The sequence below is a fragment of the Macaca fascicularis genome, chromosome 10 (genome assembly GCF_037993035.2).
Source record: "Macaca fascicularis isolate 582-1 chromosome 10, T2T-MFA8v1.1".
Classification (NCBI taxonomy): domain Eukaryota; kingdom Metazoa; phylum Chordata; class Mammalia; order Primates; family Cercopithecidae; genus Macaca; species Macaca fascicularis.
Genome location: NC_088384.1, coordinates 33,924,545 through 33,939,438, shown reverse-complemented (window position 1 = coordinate 33,939,438; position 14,894 = coordinate 33,924,545). Strand labels below are relative to the sequence as shown.

Here is a 14,894-nt window from a genome sequence, read left to right as displayed (position 1 = left end):
GGGAGGAGTCCGCCTCGCAGGCGCGCCCGTGCGGAGCCGGGACCTCAGCCCGCACTGACTCAGGGAGGGGTGGGATTCTCCATGGTCCTGCGATATCCAGGCGGCGGAATCTCGCCTCTAGGGTCGCGCGGCAGCAGGCAGGTGCGAGGCTGGGCTGAGCGAAACCCTCCTAGGAGCCTCCGCGGAGGGGCGGGGCCCCTCTCCTCCCGAATGACGCAGGGGGTGGGGCGCGGGGCGGGGCACGCGGCCAAGCGCGCCGCGCTCGGGACTGTCGTAAGAGGGGCGGGGCGCGCTGTGTTCGGAACTGTCGTAAAAGGGGCGGTCGCGCCGCGCTCGGGATGACGTGAAGCTGGGGGCGCTGTCGCTGTTGCCGGCGGCTAGCGGGCGTTCGCGCCATGGAGCGTTATGCGGGCGCCTTGGAGGAGGTGGCGGACGGTGCCCGGCAGCAGGAGCGACACTACCAGCTGCTGTCCGCGCTGCAGAGCCTTGTGAAGGAGTTGCCCAGGTATGCGGGCGGGCGGGCGGCGGCCTGCCGAGGCGGTGTCGGGTCCCTCCAGGGCTCACCGCGCCCCCCTACCCCGCAGCTCCTTCCAGCAGCGCCTGTCCTACACCACGCTCAGCGACCTGGCCCTGGCGCTTCTCGACGGCACCGTGTTCGAAATCGTGCAGGGGCTACTGGAGATCCAGCACCTCACTGAAAAGAGCCTGTACAACCAGCGCCTGCGCCTACAGAACGAGCACCGAGGTGCGCGGGGGCAGCGGGACGAGGTGCCTCCTCCTCGGGGTCGGCGCCTCCCGGCAGCTCTTGATATCTGTGCAGATCGGCTCCTTCCCTGGGAGTGTTCGGAAAAGGTCCCCGAGATTGACAAAACCCATGGGCGCGGAGACTGAGACAGTGCCTTTTTAGTGACCAGTGGGTCCAACTAGTTTTGTTTTCAGTTGCTGCAGCCCCCACTTCTTAGCAGAAACTCCTTGCTCGGGCTTCCCTCTGCCCCAGCCCCTTCCAGGCGGGACGGCCCTAGGCCTCGGTGCCTGATTGGCCTACAGGCAGACTCTGGTGGTGGCTCTGACTGGTTGCCCTTCGTAATTGGAGGTCTGTTGACAGCTGTGCAGCGAGCGCCCTTCAGGGTCAGTTCTCTCTCAGACCTCGCAGGGCCTCATTCCAGTTGCATGCACATCAAATTCCTAAGCACTGTCTCCTGTGGCGCCCTCGCAAACCCGAAGAGCTTCCCACTTGAGCCGCATGCTTGGTGCGCTTGGGAGTTCTTTCCTGCGAATTATATAGGCCAGGTGCCCCTGCACCATCAGATTTCAACCTTCGCTATTTTATTTTTCCCAAACTTCTTTTAAAAGTTGAAACATTTAGAAAAGCTGAAAAGATAGTCTACTGCGTGCGCTTGTGCTCGCCGCTGAAAGTTCAGTAGTGAACATTCTGCTCTAGTGTTTGATATCCCAAAATGCGTGCATGTGACAGCATAGCGGTTCACCTAGAGTCTTCAGCGTTCCTGGAGACCAAGATTTTAAACCCAGCAATGTTGACATTTGTGGCTGGGTAAGTCTATGGTGAGATGCTGTCTTGCGCATTGCAGGATGGCAGGGGTACCCTCCCTAGTCCGGAAAACCAAGAATGCCTCCAGACAACCGAGGGGTGGGGTCAACCTTGGCCTCGGATTGGGAGCAAGTTCTCTAGAACAAGAGCGGTCTCCTACACAGCTGCCGAGGGTAGCCCCCAGAGAAATTAACTGTTCCGGGTGACTCCTGACTTTCAGTGCACGGCCACATCATGCTACCTAACTTGTGGCAAATTGTTGATTTATAAGTAAGGATCCAGTCCAAGTTCATATACTACAATTGGCTACTTTGGTCTCTTTGCTTCTGGAACAGTCCCCAGCATTTATTGTGGCATTGACTTTGTGTAGAGTCCAGGGCAAATGCCCTGCTGTGGATCTATCAGGCTGCTTCCTCGTGCATTTAACCTGCTTCTCCACTCTCTGGGTTTCCTGTACACTGGACTGCTGGTAGAAGCCTGATTAGAAGCAGGTTTAATGTGGCAAAAATTCCTCCTAGCGGAGCAAGGCGCCCTTCCCCAGAAGGCAGGCGCTGTCCATCTGCTCCAGGATTCGTGTTTCTATCAAGAATGGATGTCGGATTTTGGTAGACCCGTTTGGCAGCTCTTGAGATGATCACGTGGTGAATCATTTTCTATGACTACAGTGAATTACAGTTACTTGAATTCCATCCTACTTGGTCGTGCTGTAGTATCCTCTTTATGTACGCTGGATTTGATTTGCTAAAATCTTGTTAAGAATTTTTTTGTCTATGTTCATGACAAAATGTGGTCTATAGTTTTCATGTAATATCTGGTTTGGGTATCAGGGTTTTTGCCAGCCTTATAGGATGAGTTTGGAAGTGTTCTCTCCTCTTCAGTTTTCCAGAAGAGTTTGTGTGTAATTGGCATTACTTCTTCCCCTAAATGTTTGGGCGTTTGTCTTTTTAAAATTTTTTATTGAGCTGTAAGAGGCATACAGTTTAATCCCAAGGGCATGGCTCATTATTCCTTATTGCTCAGACTGTGCCATGTGTGGCCAGTGGGGGCGCTCCAGGCTCCTTTAGATGCTTCCCCGTCATTCTGTGAGTACTTCCTTGCTTTCTGGTTCAGGTACATGTTCATGCTCATCTTTTCTTGTTTTCTCCCTGTCTCAGTCCTGGAATCCGCCATTTTTCCATAGAGCTGTGGTTCCTTCTAGCAGGATGGGGAGTTTCAGTAACTGCCTGGGCCCAGTGCTGTTTGTGCTTCAGGTTTGGGCCAGGCCCTGGTTCCACCAGCAGCAGGCATGCCTGCGTTGACTTTCTCCTTCTCCTTTCTGATTTGGCAGGGGTGACTGGCTGCTCCTGCCTCCTTTGTGTTCCCTGGGCATGTCTAAGGCCAGGCCCTTTCTACACAGGCAGCCGGCGTGGCTCTCTTCTTCCCTTTTTGTTGCCTACCTAGTGGAATCTGGTAGTGGGCCTGGCACTTGTAGCAATGTTTGATCAGTAGAGTGAAGGAGATGACATTTCCCTGCTTCCCTGTGTTATGGAGATGTCTCGAGGGAGCTCTTGGTTTGAAACATATTTCATGTGATAAATGCCATCACTGAGGTGTGTACAGAATGCCAAGAAACAGGAGATCGGGGAAGGCTGTAGGCACAGTGGAAGCCAGGCTACCCGCAGGGGAGCCTCAGGGACCCTGAAGTTCCCTGGAAACTTGCCACCAGAGAAGAGCTGCAACATCAGGGCTCTTCCCAGGAACAGAGTGTTGGGTTTCACGTTTCTTGTGGCCAGGGACCCCTCCTTCCTGGGGAGCTGTAGCCATTTGGCACTTACTGCAGTGGCGCCAGCTGCGGGGTGCTGCATGTTCCATTTTTGCCATGATGGTTTATGTCCCATGATTGCTTCCTCTGTACATTCTCTTCAGACTAGAGTTTGCACACATCTGTGTTTGTGCACAGTTCAGCAGGGACCGTGGAGCTTTGATTGGTGGCCGAGGGTGAGCCCCTCAAAGCCACACAGACTCCCTGACCCAGAGCCGCACAGGCTTATGGCACCCCAGGTTCATCCCAAATTTGGGCCTGCCAGGTCAGTTCACCCTTCTCGGTCTGACGCTGTGCAGGGGCTGGGAGCTGCAGATGGGGGAGGCGGCTGCCCACCCTGAAGGGTGGAGGGGCCGAGCACACCCCTGGTAGGTATCCCGGCCCACGGGATAGTCAGAGCAGGCCCTGGAGGAGGGGGTGGGAATTTGGGGAACAAGAGACATGAGAAATGGAGACAAGACAGTGCTCTGATCAAGTCTCGTTTAATGGCGGTAATGCACTGCCTTATATACACTTGGAAGGGAAGGGGTTGGGCTAAGGCGGAAATGATCTCATTGCCGAGGGCGTGGCCAGGTTAGTTTCGGTTTCTCGGGTCGGAGGTCATGTTGCGCTTGCGCTATTAAGTAACAATTTTCCCGGGCGCGGGAAAAGTGAGTGAAGAAGCAGGAAGAGCGCCATCTTTAATGAGGTATTAGTACAGGGGAAAAAAGGCAAAGATAGGGAGAAGGTGTGGGGTGGAAATGAATATAGCTCAGGCGTTTAATCCTCAATTATTATTCGCTATGGCCGGGGCGTGCAGCTCCGGACAGGTCCCCCTTTTTATATTTTTATGATAAGAAAACCCCTCGGGAACTGCGCCTGTCTTAGGTTGGGTCAACTCACCCCCACCTTCTAGGCCCGTCATGGGATAAGGCAGCAGCAAGGGCGGCCCTCCTGTCTTAGGCTCCGATGGGGATAGTGTCCTCTTACCCGTCATTGACTGTCCAGTTCAGCACACAGGGGAGGTGGTCTTATTAAGGTAAATAAGACTCACCATTTTCAGTCATCTCAAGGCGATGATAATGAACCTGTATAGGTTTGGCCTGGAAGGCCTCAATTTGTTGTCTGACAAATGCCATAAGCTTATTAAGGATTATAGGCCCGAGAGTGAGGAAGAGTAAAAGAGTGAGTAAAGGACCAAGAAATGGCAGGAGATAGGGGAGAAGTCCATCGAGTCCAGTCCATAGTGGATTGGCGGCCAGGCCTTTTCTGCGCTTTTCTAGTTCTTCTTGCAAAGTTTTTATCTTATCTCTGACGATTCCGGATTTGTTGGCGTAAAAACAGCACTTTTCCTGTAAAGCCAAACATATCCCTCCCTGTTCTGCCGTTAACAAATCTAGACCTCTTCTATTTTGGAGAACTACTTCAGCTAACGAGTCTACTTGGTCTTGTAAATCTTGTATAGTACTGGATAAGGTCTGTACATCTGAGATTAATTGATTGGATAATTTAGTATATTGGGTTAGTGAGACTCCTAGGCCTGTGGCTCCTGTAGTAAAAGCAGTGGTGATTCCTAGTCCAGCCAACAAGGGAATAAATTGTATGGCTCGTTTCGGTCTATAAATAAAATGTTCAATAGCGGGGATGGGGATAGGTTCATCTCCAGGGATGATATCAATGTCGGGGAGAAGAGTGGCCAGAACATAAAGCCCTGTCCAATTTGTAGGTAGATACGTATATGCCATGTTGTTTCCACAAACGAAAACCGAGCCATTTATAGCACACAAAGGGTTGGTGGCATTGATTATGGAAGTACAGTTGCCAAACACAACATAGCCTAAATCAATTTCTTTAGTGTTATTATATGATGGTGAAAAGAGGCAAGGGGAATTAGAAAACGTCATCGGTTGAACTAAGAGGGCGGGGGTAATAGGACAGGAATTATTTACTAAGGATTCATTTGAGTAATTGACATAGGGCAATGAAAGGTTAGGTATGGCTAGAGGAATAGGGGGGCCCATTTTAAGACAAAGCCAACAATCGTGGGCCAGGCTTGTATTGGACATTTGAAGTAAATTGTAAGTAGCATTGAGGATATCAAAGGTTTTGGCATCGAGCCTAAAATTATCTCTAAGCTCAGGCAGGGCTAAAGGGTGATATTGAAGTTCAGGATAAGAAGCTTTATGAATTTCTTCTAATTTTTTCTGGACGGTTTTAATTCTTGTAATATCTAATGGGCCTCCTCCATCAGAAATGTGAATGGGGACGGTAGTGCTTCAACAAACAGGCTTTCCTTTTTGGCCGTTACAAGGAGATTGTACAAGTTTATTAGTGGATCCTAATACTTGTACGTCATTAATGCCTCCAGTTTGTGTTTTTAGTAACGTGGCCGTATAATATGTTCTATTGCCTGATTTGCATTGTTGATAGGATGTATAACAGGAACTATGTACAGAAGATTGGAAAGAGCTACAAGGGCATTCTAGGAGTGGCCTGTTAGGTGAGGTATCTCTTGGGGTAGACTTACATTTCCATAACTGGTTTGGCATTAGGTAAGCTGTCTTGCCCGTGCAGGTCACCTGGGTGATTCTATCTGACGGAGGTTCAGATATTTGTCCCCCTCTGCAGTCACAAGGCTGGCCGTATTGTTTTCGTAATAATTCTCTTGCCTTACGAGGGTCACCAAAACCTGCATAGACTGTCACTATGTTATATAGAGCGATTATTCTCCAAAGGAATTTCATGTTAGGCTTCATTTTCTGAAAAACAAGAAGGAAAGAACTTCTCAGGGAGATTTATCTTCCCTGGACTGACAATGGTTATGATTTATTTGTCTTACCAATCTTTCAGGCAGCCATCTGGCTGCATCATTTTTTTGTGAGAAGATGCATACTGAGCCTCTTCCCCAAATTAAAACTGGATCGGGGCCATGCCATGAACTATCAAGTGGATCTTTCCATTTTACCATTGCAAACTGTTTTTGAGATTCAGGATGCCAGAAGTGGTCGGCAGCCGATTTTCCATGACTGTCCAAATTTAAAAAATTAAGGATAAACAGGGCATGATTGAGTATGTTTCTGGGGGTACCCTTCACGGGGTACCAGCTCCCCCCTTTTAATTTTGTGATAATAGTTTTTAATGACAGATGAGCTCTTTCTACTATACCTTGTCCTTGGGGATTATAGGGAATGCCTGTGGTATGTTTAATTTGTAGGGTATTACAAAATTGTAAGAAGGTTTTGGCTATATAACCGGGGCCATTATCTGTTTTGATTTGTTTGGGTATTCCTAAAATAGAAAAGCAGTGTAATAAATGAGCTATGACATGTTTGGTGGCCTCTCCTGTTTGGAGAGTTGCACTGATGAATCCACTATAGGTGTCTATGCATACATGGATATATTTTAGTTAACCGAGTTCTGAGTGGTGAGTAACGTCCATTTGCCAAATTTCGTTGGGGATGAGTCCTCGGGGGTTAACTCCTAGATGGGGAACAGGTAAATATGTTATGCAGTTGGCGCATTGTTTAACTATTTGTCGAGCTTGTTCTCTGGTAAGTTTAAACATAAGTCTTAAGGTTTGGGCGTTTAAATGATGTAAGGCATGTGCTTTTTGCGCTTGTTGCAAATTGTCTGTAGTGACTGTGGCTGTGGTTTTTGTTGCCGTGTCAGCTGTTGCGTTACCTTGTGTTAGAGGTCCCGGTAATCCTGAATGTGCTCTAATATGCCCAAGAAAAAAGGGAGTAGTCCTTTTTCGGATAAGTTGTTGACATTGCAAAAATAGGTTAGCTGTGTCTGAAATATGTTTAATTTGAGACACGGTCTCTAAGAGGGGTATTGAATGAGCCAGGTAGGCGCTGTCTGTATAAATGTTAAGTGGCTGACAAGGAAAAGCTGATAGTGCTGCAATTATAGCTTGCAATTCGACCAGCTGAGCTGATGTATAAGTGGTCTGGAATTTAACGACTACATTATTGTAAGTGTAAGCGGCAAGTCCTGTGGAGGATCCATCAGTGAAAATTAGTAATGCGTCATTGAGAGGTTCTTTACTGGTAATATAGGGAAATACAAACGCATGAAGTTTGCAAAATTGAATAAGTTTGTTAGGTGGGTAATGGTTGTCAATCGCGCCAGTATAAGAAGCGCAAGCAATTGGCCAGGCTTCCGTATTTTGTAACAGCCAATGGACGCGTGATTGAGTGTAGGGCTGTATAATGGTAGAGGGTTCTATTCCAAAGTATTTTCTACTGTTCTCTCTTCCCAAGATAATTAGATCAGCTATGGCATCATAATAAGGCAACAAAACATTTTTAGGGGAGGAGGGCAGGTGTACCCACATAATGGGATTGTTCTGCCAAAATAGGCCAGTAGGGGTTATTGTTGTGTTAAAAATAAGGAATATTAATGGCTGAGAATAATCAATACCGGTAACAAATTGTGTTGCAATGGCATGTTCTACCTGTTGGAGTGTTATTAATGCTTCTTTAGTAATGGACCTGGGGGATTTTGGATTAGAGTCTCCTTTTAATATATCGAAAAGAGGTTTTAACTCTCCTGTGGTGAGCTTTAAGTATGGTCGAAGCCAATTTATGTCTCCCAGTAATTTTTGGAAATCATTTAAAGTTTTTAAATGATCACGACGTATAACGGCCTTTTGATTAATGATTTTGGGTCCATTAATCTGGAAACCAAGATAAGTGTATGGATCTTGTAATTGTACTTTTTCTGGGGCTATTTGTAGTCCGGCTGCTGTTAACTCTTGTTTGAGTTGGGCGAAGCACTGTAAGACTTGTTCGCCAATTTCTCCTGCTATTAAAATATCATCCATATAATGTATAATATACATTTGTGCCCATGTTTTTCTGACTGGCTCTATAGCGGCAGCTACATATTTTTGACACAAGGTAGGACTATTGGCCATACCTTGAGGTAAGACTTTCCATTGATAGCGCTTCATTGGTTGTTTAAAATTTGTAGATGGAAGACTAAAGGCAAATCTTTTCTGGTCAGCAGGGTGAAGGGGAATTGTAAAAAAGCAATCTTTAAGGTCAATAACGATTTTAAAATATTTTTGAGGAATCGCAACCGGTGAAGACAATCCTGGTTGTAAGGCACCCATAAGGATCATAGTGATATTTACTGCTCTTAAATCTTGTAAGAGTCTCCATTTACCAGACTTCTTTTTAATAACAAAAATAGGTGTATTCCAAGGGGAATTACTTTCCTCAATATGTCCTGCTGCTAGTTGTTCCTGCACTAACTGTTGGGCAGCACTTAGTTTATCATTGAGTAAAGGCCACTGATCAACCCAAACGGGCTCATCTGACTTCCAAGTAATGGGGTCAGCGCACCTTTGGGGTGCAGGTATGTCAGTGGCCTGAGCTAAAAATTTCCAAACCCCTTTTTATCAAATTGTCCTGAAACCAGTATAGGCTGTGGGATACCGTTCTCTCCTTTTCCAAGACCTTTACCAGGGGTGTATCCTTGAGTCAACATTTGTGCAGTAACTATATCATTTGGACTACACATTATAATTTTCATTTGAGAGAGCAGATCTCGCCCCCAAAGGTTAACAGGTAGGTAAGGGATGACAAATGGCTTAATGAGGCCTGAATTGTTTTCTTTATCTGTCCATGTTAGGTATTTAGAACTTTGTTTAGGATTACTGCTTTGTCCAATTCCTCTCAAGTGAGTTAAAGTTTCTGTGGTAGACCAATGAGAGGGCCAATCTTCCTGTTTAATGATAGTTACATCAGCCCCAGTGTCTATTAGTCCAGTGAATGCCTTCCCATCTAACCATAAGGTTAGAGAGGGTTTTTGATTTGTAATTGGTTGCACCCAATATATATCTGATGATCCGAAACCTTTTATATTTCTATTAGAATATTGGATATTATTATCTGTTTTAACCAAAGGTAGCAGGAGTAACTGAGCTATTCTAACTCCTTGAGGGATAGTAATAATACTGTCAATAGCTCTGGCCATAATTTTAATTTCTCCTTCATAATCATTATCGATAACTCCAGGGAGGACTTGTAAGCCTCTCATGGTGACACTACTTCTTCCTAAAAGTAGCCCAAAAGTGTTAGGTGGTAAGGGTCCATATATTCCGGTATTTAAGGTTTGCGGTCCCATTTCAGGTGTTAGTATTGTGTGGGAGGTGGAACTGAGGTCCAATCCTGCACTTCCTGGGGTTGCTCTACTAAGTTTTGAAATGGATTGCTGTTGCTGGCTGGAACAAAGCTGACTGCCCCATATGCTTGTTTCGGGGCCTGAGGCTGGCCCCTCATCCCGTTTCCCTGCCTGGGGGGTAAAGGATTTCCTTGACTGTCAGTTTTAGATTTACATTCGTTTGCCCAGTGCCTTCCTCCTTTACACCTTGGGCAAAGGCCTGGGATTTTTGCTTCTGGACTCTTATTTTGGTTTTCACAGCAATCTTTTGCAAAGTGTCCCCTTTTACCACATCTAAAACATCCCCCTTTATCTTTACCTTTGTTAATGAGGAAATCTCTTACTGTTTGGCCGCTAAAAGCGGCGGCCATTGCTAGGCCTTGTTGATATGAGGGCCCAATATCTGAACAAAGGCGAATGTATCCTGTTAAATCTGTTTTCTTTCGATAAGGTCTGATTGCCGCTTGGCAGGCGGGGTTAGCATTTTCATAAGCTAACTGTTTAACATAATCTACACCCGTTTCTGCATTTCCAAAGATTCTACCTGCCGTGGTCATAAGTCTATGCACAAAGTCTGAAAATGGCTCATCGGGTCCTTGTTTAACCGCTGTGAGCGAGGCCCCTGGATCTCCTTTAACGGGAAGTTTTCTCCAGGCTTTTGTAGCAGCAGCCTGGATTTGTGAGAACAGTCCAGGGTCATATTGCATTTGGGCCTGAGTGTCTGCATAATTACCTGAACCAGTTAACATATCAAAATCCCAACCGTTTCCTGCCTGTTGATTTCTTTTAGCTGTATCTCTACAATTTTCAAAGAACTCTAACTTCCAAATTAAGTGGTCTCCCCCAGAAAGAACTGCCCCCAGAAAGACTGGAATAAGGTATTCCAGTCTGTAGGAGTGAGCCAATTCTCAGCTACAGATTCCACTATAGCAAGAGTATATGGAGCAGTAGCCCCATACTGAGAGGCAGCAGTCTTTAACTCTTTTATAATAGTAAAATCAAATCCAGTATGATGCCTCCAAGCCTGTCCCTGTTCATCTATGGTTTCAGTGACCGGAAAAACGTCTTTGGGGGAGGAGTCTTCTCTATGTCGGCTAGCAACTAACCCCCCTCTTGGAACATGTTGTCCAGGCCGCTGAAGTGGGCGCAAGGAACCCTCCATAGCGTCTGAGTTAGGTATTTTTTCATTTCCTGTTTTTAGCTTTTGGAGCCTAATTATCAATGATTGATGTAACTCTTCAAGTTTAATCTGTTCTTCTAGTTGAGCAATTTTTTGCTTTAACTCTTCTTTGGGATCTATTGCTGCCACAACAATGGGCGCAGAAGCCTCATTATGTGTCTTATTATATGGGGGTGGGTATGAAGAACAGGGAGGCAAATCAGGGTTATGATATTTAGCCGCCTCTTCCTCTAAATCATCCCAATTTATATCCGATTGATTAGGCTTATTAATTTCCTCCTCCTTTTGAAGCATCTGTAAAATTGGGTATTTTTTTGGTTTGTTTTCGTGTGGTATTTCTTTATGTTACAGAAGGAGACTTGATTTCCTCATGATCACTTTCGAGGGAAATGAGATCTTCCTCCGTATCTTGCGGAGGCTTTGTGAGGTTAGAGCGGGAGCTAACCTTTAAAATATGCTCTGTCTGAGCGACCGCAGCCATGACTTGCGGATCGGCCTCCTTCTTATCTATTAAATCTCTAATGAGGTTCCAATAAGAGAAGGCGGTTACAGGAATTTTTTCTGGCCCAAAAGTATTATAATAGTCCTGAAAACAATCCCCTACTCTACGCCATCTTTTAATATCAATAGTTCCTTCCTGTGGGAACCAAGGGCAAGTATCTTTTACAAAATCAAAAAATTTAAACAAATCATTACCTTTAACCTTTACTCCTCGTATCTTTAAAGCCTCTTTTAATTGTCCTACATATATTTGATGTTGGCTTAATTCTTGTCCCATTTCGGACGCGTCACTTACCTTCGATCCTGACGCGGCAGGTTCCCGCGGTGATCGGAAGAGTTTGACTCCTTTTGTCTTCGTTAGCGGTCGACCGTCCTTTGGCGTCCTCTTCCTCACGGAGTCCCTCGTTTCCAGGTCCCTGTTCGGGCGCCACGTATCCCGGCCCGCGGGATAGTCAGAGCAGGCCCTGGAGGAGGGGGTGGGAATTTGGGGAACAAGAGACACGAGAAATGGAGACAAGACAGTGCTCTGATCAAGTTTCGTTTAATGGCGGTAATGCACTGCCTTATATACACTTGGAAGGGAAGGGGTTGGGCTAAGGCGGAAATGATCTCATTGCCGAGGGCGTGGCCAGGTTAGTTTCGGTTTCTCCGGTCGGACGTCATGTTGCGCTTGCGCTATTAAGTAACAATTTTCCCGGGCGCAGGAAAAGTGAGTGAAGAAGAAGCAGGAAGAGCGCCATCTTTAATGAGGTATTAGTACAGGGGAAAAAAGGCAAAGATAGGGAGAAGGTGTGGGGTGGAAATGAATATAGCTCAGGCGTTTAATCCTCAATTATTATTCGCTATGGCCGGGGCGTGCAGCTCCGGACAGGTAGGCAGAGGCCCCACACTCAGGCTCAGCGACCCTGCTCCTCCTGCTCCTTTCCGGTGCTTTTGTCTGAGGTGGTCTCTGACTCTTGAGTAGATGTCCCATGGCCTGTGGCCATGGGGGCCCTGAAGCCCTCAGACTGCAGCCTCCCTCCCACCCGCCTCCTCCAGCTGCCCTGGGTCTGCGGCTGCAGCTTTGGCCCCACCTGGCCAGTCTTCCCCACCCCACCCTCTTTCAGTCCCCCCGTACCTTCTGGAGTCCCCTGGAGACTTGCCATTGGAGGGCCCGGCCCTGGGTGACAGTGGGGTAGGAGGATGGAGGAGGCCGGCGTCCCCAGTGCAGATACCCCTTTGGCCTGGCTGCTCCGCTGGGCTGGCAAGGCAGGTGCCCATGGGTGAGGGCTGCTGCCGAGTCCCACCACCTGCTGACCGGCTCTCATCCCTCCCAGTGCTCAGGCAGGCGCTGCGGCAGAAGCACCAGGAAGCCCAGCAGGCCTGCCGGCCCCACAACCTGCCTGTGCTTCAGGCGGCTCAGCAGCAAGAACTACAGGTATGGGGGGCACAGGCAGGGTGGCCAGCCCAGGTCTCTTGTGGGCACCACCTGGCTCTGCTGACTGGGCTGTACTGAAGGGGTGTGGGGGCCTCAGGCGTGGGTGGCTACCCTGGGCCTGAGTGGGCCACTGGAGGCCTAGTGAGTCCCACCAGGTGGCTCCTCCCTGAGGGTGCCAGGTGTGCTGGGGCTGGGTGGAGGGTGAGGGCCCACCGTTGCTCCCCTGGATAGCAGCTCCTCGTGGGTTGGGGCCTCCGCAGAGCAGGTGGCCTTGAGGGGGTACAAGGGCAATGGTGGGGTGATGGGGCCAGCCAGGAAGGGGCCCATCCTTCTCCCAGGGAGCACAGGGACAACCAGAGACTGGCATGTAACCAACAAGCCATGGGGCAGGGTGTGCCTGCGGAGATGTGTGTGTGGTCCCAAGGCAGCCCCAAGTTAGGGCATTTGTGGAAGCCCCTTAGGGCCCCCTTCAGGAGTTCGCATGGCCGAGGAGAGGCCTGGGTGTGCTGAGGATGCATCGGTGGTGTCAGAGCTGGTGCTGCTGGGGACGGCAGCAGGAGCATGTGTTTGAGCTGCCCTCCCCCTCCCGCCCCACCCCCCACGGCAGGCGGTGGAACACCGGATCCGTGAGGAGCAGCGGGCGATGGACCGGAAGATCGTCCTGGAGCTGGACCGGAAGGTGGCTGACCAGCAGAGCACACTGGAGAAGGCGGGGGTGGCTGGCTTCTATGTGACCACCAACCCACAGGTCAGTGCCTGGGCCTGCTCCGCCCTAGCCTGAGTGCCCCTGGGCCCCACAGACCCCATTCCATCTGGGGTTTCACCGCTGGTCCCTGGGGAGCCAGGCTCAGGGTATAGGGGATGAAGTGGAAGGATTGAGACTCTGGAAAGGATTTCTCTGCCATTCCCAGCACGGAGGCCAGGCCCATTCCCTACAGGAGGGTGAGCCAGCCAGCCACGGGGCACTGCCCACCCTCCCCAGGCCTGCTGTGCCCCACAGGGCCCTCTTCTGCTCCCCTCCCACATGCCATTCCGAGTGGCCCTGCTGGGGGCAGAGGCTCAGATTCTACCCTGTCCTGGCAGGCCATGACCAGGCTTCACAGGATGGCCGCCCTGTGGGCTCACTGCCTGGCACCCTTGGGCCGGGGTGAAAGGGGCCCAGGGGTCACTCTGGCCTTCACAGTGCCCCTCTGTATCCCAGGAGCTGATGCTGCAGATGAACCTGCTGGAACTCATCCGGAAGCTGCAGCAGAGGGGCTGCCGGGCAGGGAAGGCAGCCCTGGGACTGGGAGGTCCTTGGCAGCCACCTGCTGCCCAGTGTGCCCAGAAAGGCAGCCCTGTCCCACCATAGCCACAGGCAGCAGAAGTCTGGGCAGAGTTAATCTTCTGACCTTTGGCCACTGCCTTCCCAGCTGCCCACAGGGGTCCCCTGCTGAGGAGAGGCCGGGTGAACCCGGCTGCCTGTCCCCCTGCGTCTGGGACTTGCTGCCAAACGCTAGGTTGGTCTCATAAAAGGAAGGCCGGCCCAGCCTGCCGCTGTCTGCTTCAGGGCCCGGCAGAGAGTGAGGCCGGGGGTTCTCACACCTCACTCCACGGGGCACATCCCAGCCTGCACCGCGGGCCACCCGAGTGCTTGTTCTGGTCTCAGCCGCTCCCTTGGCAGCTGCAGCCCCCATGCAGAAGAGGCTCCGAGGCCCAAGCTCTGTGTGACCCAGAGAAATAAAGATGCCTCAGTGTGGCCCGCGTGTGGCTTGTGTGACAGCTGCAGGTTCTGCCATAACCAGGGCCCCAGTAGGGCCCCCGCCTCTGCTGCAGCAGAGGCCTCTGCCTGGGGGCCCCTTCCTGGGCTGTGTGCCCAGCCCGCCACCCCTCCCCCTGTACGGAGACTGGGACCCTCCAGCCTTTCCTGCCCCAGCCCTGCTCCCAGGATGCTGTCACTGCCATCTGCACGGGGCCCCCATCCAAGCCCCAGGGCATGAGGACCACATCCAGCCTGCTTTGTGGGGCTGGGGGCTGGAGAGCGTGGGAGAAGACCCGGGGTGCAACTGTGCGCCTGCCGCAGCCTGGTCAGTGTCCTGTGGGAACCACTAGGAGGCGCCTGATGCAGGTCACTGGGGTAGAGGACTCCGGGTGGCAGGAATGGCCTGAGGAGGAGCCCCGGGGGAAGGCGTGCCAGACCCACGTAGAGAGCTTGGCCTCTGCATCTGCATGAGTCCCCTCCATGCTGGCCTGGGCCCATGGGCCCTGCTGGGTCCTTGTGGAGTCAGGGTTGGGGGTGTCCAGGTCTGCGCAGGGCCTG

General features: G+C 50.2%; 2 protein-coding genes across 4 annotated transcripts; one reads left to right on the top strand and one right to left on the bottom strand.

The window, feature by feature from the left end:
* Positions 1-366: 366 nt before the first annotated feature.
* On the top strand, positions 367-14,333 carry DGCR6 (DiGeorge syndrome critical region gene 6). Of its 2 annotated transcripts, none has more exons than XM_045364040.2 (5): positions 367-505; positions 585-745; positions 12,495-12,595; positions 13,203-13,343; positions 13,797-14,333. In XM_045364040.2, the coding sequence occupies exons 1-5, from the start codon at positions 396-398 to the stop codon at positions 13,944-13,946; spliced, it is 663 nt and encodes a 220-aa protein (XP_045219975.2). In that variant the 5' UTR covers positions 367-395; the 3' UTR covers positions 13,947-14,333. The 2 variants fall into 2 exon arrangements, with proteins under 2 accessions (XP_045219975.2, XP_073860585.1); XM_074004484.1 differs by having other exon boundaries at positions 585-768.
* LOC141407872 (uncharacterized) lies at positions 3,817-14,175 on the bottom strand. 2 transcript variants are annotated; one of them, XM_074004483.1, is made up of 4 exons: positions 12,296-14,175; positions 11,474-11,642; positions 5,857-6,088; positions 3,817-4,681 (listed from the first exon to the last, which is right to left on the bottom strand). In XM_074004483.1, coding segments are annotated over exons 1-4 (546 nt in total). In that variant the 5' UTR covers positions 12,439-14,175; the 3' UTR covers positions 3,817-4,679. The 2 variants fall into 2 exon arrangements, with proteins under 2 accessions (XP_073860584.1, XP_073860583.1); XM_074004482.1 differs by having other exon boundaries at positions 3,817-6,088; positions 12,296-13,695.
* Positions 14,334-14,894: the final 561 nt, after the last annotated feature.

Coding starts and splice junctions, on each gene's coding strand:
- DGCR6 (XM_045364040.2), top strand. CDS start 396: ATGGAGCGTTATGCGGGCGCCTTGGAGGAGGTGGCGGACGGTGCCCGG. Junction 506..584: donor CTTGTGAAGGAGTTGCCCAG/GTATGCGGGCGG, acceptor CCTACCCCGCAG/CTCCTTCCAGCAGCGCCTGT. Junction 12,596..13,202: donor CTCAGCAGCAAGAACTACAG/GTATGGGGGGCA, acceptor CCCCCACGGCAG/GCGGTGGAACACCGGATCCG.
- LOC141407872 (XM_074004482.1), bottom strand. CDS start 12,438: ATGGGCACCTGCCTTGCCAGCCCAGCGGAGCAGCCAGGCCAAAGGGGT. Junction 11,643..12,295: donor TCTCCAGGGGACTCCAGAAG/GTACGGGGGGAC, acceptor CCCCTCCTCCAG/GGCCTGCTCTGACTATCCCG. Junction 6,089..11,473: donor CTGCCGCGTCAGGATCGAAG/GTAAGTGACGCG, acceptor CTTGTTTTTCAG/AAAATGAAGCCTAACATGAA.